The sequence below is a fragment of the Suricata suricatta genome, chromosome 9, assembly GCF_006229205.1.
Source record: "Suricata suricatta isolate VVHF042 chromosome 9, meerkat_22Aug2017_6uvM2_HiC, whole genome shotgun sequence".
Lineage (NCBI taxonomy): Eukaryota > Metazoa > Chordata > Mammalia > Carnivora > Herpestidae > Suricata > Suricata suricatta.
The window spans coordinates 39941836-39949279 of NC_043708.1; the positions used below are offsets into that span (position 1 = coordinate 39941836).

A 7444-nucleotide genomic window follows, 5' to 3' on the forward strand; every position below is an offset into this window, starting at 1 on the left:
CCTCCAGGCTCTGCGAGGAGGAGCCCTCGCTCTTGAAACCCAGCGCGGGCCGCTCTTCCCCCGCGAAGGCCGCGGCCAGCAGCGCGGCGGGGGCGGCAGGGGGCGCTGCCGGAGGGGCAGGCGGCAGGCCGCTTTTCTGCGACAGCTTTTTCAGTGGCGGCCCGGCTTTGTTCTCCTGCGGCGGGGCCGGCCCCCTCCCCGGGCTCTCCTTCCGAGGGGCGGCGAGGACCTGAACGCCGTCTCCGGGACACTCCCCCGTCCCAGCGGCGGGACCCCGGGCGGGCTCCTGCGAAGCTGGCTTGGCGTTCTTGGGCAGATGCTTACTCGGAAGTTCAGTGGCAGCGCCCTCCGGCGGGGACAACCTCTTGCTTTCCAGTTGTTCCGCCTTTGATTCTTTCGACCACTGCTTCGGTGGGGAGAAAGTCCCACTGTCCAAAGCGAGCATTCCGCCAGGGGGCAAAAGCACCTGTTTAGGATTCTTAAGGTTCCCGCTGTTGCCCTGTGAGACGCCCCCGGCCACTCTGACACAAACGCTCCCATTCCTCAGAAGCCCCTTCGTGGGGTCAGCGTTCACACTGGTTCTTGGTTTATTGGTCCTTACGGGGTGTGTTTTTTTCTGGACCAGGCTCAGAATGTAGCCATCCATCTTCTTACTGGACGAAGGATGGGGAGCAGACCACAAACTGCTTGGAGACGGTAAGGAAGTGTCTGTCTTGATGGCGTCCGGCTCAGATCCATCGCAAATGTCACCGGCATGATTACCAAGCCTCTCCTCTTCCCTCAGAGGGTTACCCGTCAGGCAAAGGAGAAACATGGGGCTCTGCACGGCCACGGCGTGAAGTGGACTGGGATAGCGATACACGTCACTCCCGTTTTTAGACACCAGATCACACTGGTACTTGGGATGCACATCTGCAATGACACCAAGGGAATTAAATTGTGATGTGGAGGAGGAATGGCAAACTGCCCCTGAGGGCTGGTCTTCACAGCAGCCTTCTTTATATTCCAACCGTCCTATGAGATCTGAAAAACATTTAAAGGTACACTCTGAAGAAAGGAATTGGTCAACACCTGCTTGACTTAGGCCAATTTCTATGAAAACACAGTCACGGAGAGACAGAATGCTAAAGAATGAACTATTCCTGCAAGCCTCTCTAGTATTTTTTACATACAGCCCATACTACCAGATGAGGGAAACAAATATTTAACAAAAATATTTGTAACAAGATAACGATCATCCTCTGAAGGAAAAATACTCAGTCATTAAAAATACTTTCAAACTAATGGGGCGCCTGGGTGCCTCAGTCCGTTGAGCATCCAACTTCCGCTCAGGTCATGATCTCGAAGTCAAGCCCCACATTGAGCTCTGTGCTGACAGCCTAGAGCCTGCTTCGGATTCTGTCTCTCTCTCTCTGCCCCACCCCTGCTTGTGCTGTCTCTCAAAAATGAATAAATGTTAAAAAAAAATTTTTTTTAATACTTTCAAACTATTGAATAATATAGGGAATATGCTTTAAAGGTTAGTGAAAAGCATGACTACCAGACTTGATTATGATTTTAGTCAGACTGTATATACGTGAAGAAAAAAGTCTGAGATGAAGCACCCCAAGATGCCAAAAGTAGCACTGTAGTGTAGTAAAAAAGCAGGTGAGATTTACTTTCTTCTTTATTTTCTATTTTCTAAATTTTCTGTAAGTATGCACTGCATTTATAACTGGAAAAAAAGAAAAACACACATGTTTTGAGTCATTCTTTCTCTGGGCTACACTACCCTCTGTGTTCTATTCCTGGCTTCCATTTAAAATACTGCAGATAAACTGTACTTTCTGTGAGCTTTCTCCTCATTTTCTATTTTTTTAGATCCCAATTCTTTCTTTTTAAATTTTTAATGTTTTGTTTATTTTTGAGAGAGAGAGACAGAGGCAGAGAACAAGTGAGGGAGGGGCAGAGAGAGAGGGAGACACAGAATCCAAAGCTGGCTCCAGGATCTGAGCTGTCAACACAGAGCCCAACATGGGGCTTGAACTCGTGAACCATGAGATCATGATCTGAGCTGAAGTCGGACGCTTAACCGACTGAGCCACCCAGGCGCCCCTAGACCCAATTCTTAATGACGTATATTCAAGTATAACTGTCAATTGAAAAGTCAAAGGAACTGATCAAATTTCAATGGAGAGTAACCAAATATAAATAATAATCACTTTATATTTTCAAGAATGACACTAAAAATAAGACAATATTTTTTAAGTGTGAAGGAATTCTTGATAAGGTTTTAAGAGACTGAGCCGTAATATTAATGAATAAATTTTCCACATCTCAAAAAAGTAGATGCCAAAATACAATGAAATCAAGCTTTCTTGATGAATTAAATGATTTTGGTGTCTTTCCTTGGGGACTATTATAAACATCAAATTCTTTTAATGAACTTTAGTTAGAGAAAATCAAAGGTTTTATCGCTATTTAAGATATCCTGTATTATATTCATCCACTCAAACATTGAAAACTTATGATGTGCCAGATTCTATGTAAATTACTTAAATTAAGGGAAATTTTGTGACCTTCAATGGTAATTAGCAGTCCTGGGGAAAACTACTGTCTGGACCCAGTAATGATATAATTCATTTGTAAAGAAAAGATTATCATCATATAAAAAGTGCTGCGTCCCTACCCCCCACCTCCACTCCCAACAGCTTATTGCAACAAGGGGAAGAAACCTTTCCAGCTAATCTCGGTGCCCATCTTTCCTCTTCTACTACCATATCTTCGCCGTCCTTAAAGCACACTTGACTATTCTGTCCCTCTTCCCTGCTTACAGTTAAGGAACGAGACAGATACCTCAGGCTCCAAGGCCCAACACAACTGTCTCAATTATGTGGAGGTGTGGCATTTGGGAGACCAGGGGGCGGTCTTCAAGGAAAACCTATACCAAATGCCTGTAATGGGCTTTAAAGTTCCCCTCTAAAACCAGATCTGCAGAGTGAAGGGGAGCAATTACCAATGAACTTGAGGCCTAGACACTCGAGATAACACAGATGTGTGCTTCCCCAAATGACTGCTGCTGACAGCACAGTGTACAAACACAGACCCCAATTAGCAGCCTCAGTTCTGTGGCGTTAGGTTTGCATTGCTTGGATCTCAAAAGTTTAGCCTTACACCCAAGTGGAGAATACAGACAAACTAAGAGCGCAGTGACTTGTGCTATAGCACTTACAGCCCTCCAGATTTTTCTGCTCTTCTGAGGAATCACAGTGAAGCAAAACTAAGAAAGGAGTCCCTAGTTCCAGCAACAATTCTGCCATTCAGAAAATGAGGAGCCTCTGACGAACAGTTTTATGAAACCAAATTCCTCCTCTGTTCAATGAGAAGGTTGAACACAGAAATTTCTGAATTCCCTTAATGCGGTAGAAAAACATGGACCTGACAGCTGGTCCTGATCTTGAATCCTGCCTCTGCCACTCGCTAGCACCTAACCTTAAACAATGCACCTGACTGTTAATTGGTCTAACTAGACCTCATTTTTCTGACATATAAACGGGAGCTAACAACACTTGCACACCCTACAGTACTGAGAAGATTCAAAGGAGATAAATAAATGCAGAGCATCCAATATGGTGTCTGACACATAGTGGAAATGCAGACACTTCCAACACCGACACAGCACAACTCTCTCCAGAGGTCACTGCAAGGATAGACAGCCCAAAGTGGGGAACAATGACACATGGCCCACTGGAATCTCATCCCACACACCTGCTAAAGGAAAAGACAGCTGCCATCACGTAAGACTTTCTGGAGAACATGGAAGGACCACTGTTCCCTGGAGTGCCAAGCGGTCTGACATGACAGATATATTTACCTTAGTGTAAGCTTTGGCTTTAAATGATCAAAAAAAAAAAAAAAAGAGATCCCAAAGTGGCTTTCCAAAGAAATGCAAACATGTTAAACTCACAGCAAAGGCTCACAAATAGAGCTCAAGACCTGTAATATTGGGACAGGATCTCTAAAGAGAAGCTATCTTGCTACCATCAGAATATAAAGCTATGTCATGAAATGTAGCAAGTTGATGAAATTCTCTGACCTACTGCTTTTCTATCAGTAGAAGGGGTTAAAGCTAGGTAATCGTTAAGCGCCTTTGACCCTTTCCAGTTAAAAATGTCTATCATTTCTAAAAAGTCTTACCTGCAGATTTGGGGCAACCATCTGAGATAGTCAAGGTTGCCTCCAAGGGGCTGCAAAAGCAGGTGCTGGAGTGACAACTGGATAAACACTCACTGAAGACCGAGTTAGAGGAATTGGAAAGGGATCCTGACGCTCCATCACTCAGCTCATAAAACCCTACAAATAAAAACACCATTCGGAATTAAGATCACGTCAAGCAATAGCATACATTTGTGCTTCAAAGGAAACGGGTTAATCATCTAGAAAAGGTAGGAAAGGGACACTTTGGTGGCGTAGCGGAGCAGTTTTGGTCCACTAGACTTAGTGTTGTGGTTGTATGGTTTTATTTCAAGTAATCCGTAGGAAAAGGCAAAGAGCCCGTATCGGTGGGCGCATTTCAGAGTTTCAGAGCTCCTCTCACCCTCAAACTGACCTTCCTGGTTGATCCCACCTTTAAAGATGTGCAAGGAAAGAGACTTAGATCTATCAAAGCCTCAACTTTACCATGAATGTTTCAGAAAGAGTAATTTGAAGGAAAAAAACAGATCTATTAAGGAGCCAAATGGCTTAAAAGAAAAAAAAAAAAACTTTTGAAGTGGTCTCAGGAAGTTGAAGTGTGACTAATTTTCTAGCCCAGTTCTGACTTTCTCAAGTTTCAAAGGAGGACTGCTCTTCCAGAAATTTGAATAGAAGCTTTTCTTTTTAAACTCAGGGGACTCCAGTCAGATCAATCTCATTATTAAAAATTTGGTCATCTGGTTTTATTTCTCTCTCATACAACTGAATGGCAGACTGCTTTTTTTATTCTCTCTGCACGGGAAACAAACTCCATTGCCTCTTGCAGGTGTGGGAATGTAAACACAGTGCACTGAGGGAGAACTCAAGTGCAGAATTCTGTCCTCGTGTCACACACTCACCGGAGCTGGGCCGACTGTCTGTCTCCAGGTGCTCCTCGGAGGTCTTTTCTACATCCAGTCTCAGGTCACTTATTTGCTTGTCTAGTTCCTGCAACTGATTCAACAAACCAGCATCTCTTCTCCTCAAACAATTCTGATTAGGGAAAGAAACAAAAAAAAGGGGAAAAATGAACACATTTTGGTGCCAAAGAACCAGAAAGTCTGCTCTAAGTATTCAAATTACCATTTGAAAAGTTCATTAAACCTTCCAAAACCAAAATTTTTACTGGATGACCTGAAATTAAAGAAAAAAAAAAACCTTCAAGAATAAGTCCTATGTTTAATTTCACTATCTTACATTTTGGGGTACTATATAAAGTTTCTTCATAAAAACAGGACTTGCTTTTGGTTTCAACTGATATTTACAAACTCACTTTGTACAGACAAGGGTAAGAAAACACAATGAGATTCTTTTAAACTCTCTGTGTACACCCAATTTCTTACAAAACGGTGCTTCACAGCAGACTCTTTAATTTGAAGTCAGAGTGTAAAGATTTCCTACAATACACTATACTCTTACTTAGGTGAGATTTTCTGGCCAAATGTCCTGCAGAGTTTTGTCTTCTGTTAGTTGCATTGTGGGGTTTAATCAGTCTTAGGGCCTTTGAAAGTGAGAAACTAATACTAATAGCCAGTGCCAAGTATAGTGTGAGCTAGCAAAATCCAAAACCCTCAAGGGAAGGGCCATCAAGATTTGAACTCAACTCAGGTTTCCAAAGATGACAGATCTGTAGCGCTAACTCACACCGCCACCTAGTGCTTCCTATTGCTGGAAAAGCAAAAGAACTAAAAAGGCATCTGGTTCAAATCATGAATGCCAAGTCTACACATGAAAATAGTACCACAAACACTGACTGGACTGAAATTCTCCTGACATACTGCCTTGCTCCCCTCCAGGGGACAACAGGAATGTGCCACTCACAATCTTGAGATTCGTGAAGGCAAAAAGGTGCTATTGTAAAAGACAATGCAGAAAATGTCAATGACCAGGCATCACCAGCAAGAACTGAGTCAAACCAACGTTGCATGCAAATCTGGTCTGCCACCAAAGAAACAGTAAAATGCCAAACGGGTATTGTACAAACCAGGATACATCCTTAAAAAACAGATCAACAGTAATATCTATCCCTCCAATCTGTCCTTTGATTTAAAAAGCTCGTTGACAAAAACCATATATGCCTGTTTGCCAGAATGACTCTCAAGAAGAATGAACCCAAGTAAAAGTATTTTGATGCTGAGAAACAGAGAGAGGGAGAGACTGAAGAGAGAGAAATTATCTGAAAAGAGAAAATACAAGAAACCCTTTGCCAAATAACGACACAGCGTCACTATGTTCACTATTGTAGGAGGAGGGACGTTATCTAGCATGTGTCTAGTTTCAGAGTGTATCACATGGCCAGAAAGAGATTCTTTTTTTCTCTGTTTTCAAAACTACATTTTTGAGGTCACCATAACAAAGCTGCCGCCATTATTCTGAGGCGGGGTCAAAAACTGCTCATCAATACATTAAGCACCAAAGTTCTTTTTCTTCCCCAATAATGAAGATGGCATAGGACGACTGGGACACTGACGGAAATTCAGTAAAAGAGAAATGCTAAGAGCAGGGTCTCTCTTCTTCCCCCTCCACCACCAGTCACATAAAATACGAGAGGACGGGGCACCTTTCTCCAGCCAAATTTCTGTCCCTTGCATCTGGGTCCGCCGCCTCGTACAAAGGGCTTCTATGTGAAATTAAGCAGCGGCCCCGGCAAAAGCCGGCGTGCGGGGCCGAGCCCGGGAGGGGCAGGGCGCCTACGTGCGCTCCGCGGAATCGTAACGCCCAGCCCTGGACAGTTAACCTCGCCACCAGCCCCCTCCGCGGCTTTTGTCCCTTCTCGGCGGGAGGACACGAAGCGAAGACCTCCAAAGGAAATGGCATTTTAAAGGACGGTTTGCAAACATTCGGGGAGACGCCGTTGCGTTCGTCCAACTAGAGGGATTTGAAGGTTACAACCAGGCGACTGCAAGAATCCCGAAGGCAGAGCCCGAGGGGAGGGCAATCCGCGCGGGGTCGCCAGCCCCTCACCTGACACAAAGCGGGGACGCGCCAGGAACGCGTGGGCGACTGCGGCCCACGCAGGAATGGGGGTCCTGGAACGTGGAGCGTCTCCCGGGCCCGAGGCGCCCTCGCGCCCGCCACCGGGTCACCTGCCCGAACCCCAGTCCCCGTGCAGGGACAGCCGTGCCCCTACCGCCAGGCACCGCTTACCAACTGCTTCCGCAGCAGCAAGATATTCTCTTCCAAGAACTTCTCCTCCAGGCGGCTGCGCTGCGCCGCCTCCCCCGGCAGCTCC

The 7444-nt window shown here is 45.1% G+C and overlaps 1 protein-coding gene across 1 annotated transcript in view; it reads right to left on the minus strand.

Annotated features, from left to right (window-relative positions):
• The window catches only part of DACT1 (dishevelled binding antagonist of beta catenin 1), a 14338-nt gene that overhangs the window by 1988 nt on the left and 4906 nt on the right, over window positions 1-7444 (minus strand). The window contains exons 2-5 of the mRNA XM_029952184.1: window positions 7360-7440; window positions 5073-5205; window positions 4177-4332; window positions 40-1023 (exon numbers count right to left, since the gene is read on the minus strand). Coding sequence (XP_029808044.1) covers window positions 40-1023; window positions 4177-4332; window positions 5073-5205; window positions 7360-7440 — 1354 coding nt within the window. The remainder of the gene's footprint in view (window positions 1-39; window positions 1024-4176; window positions 4333-5072; window positions 5206-7359; window positions 7441-7444) is intronic.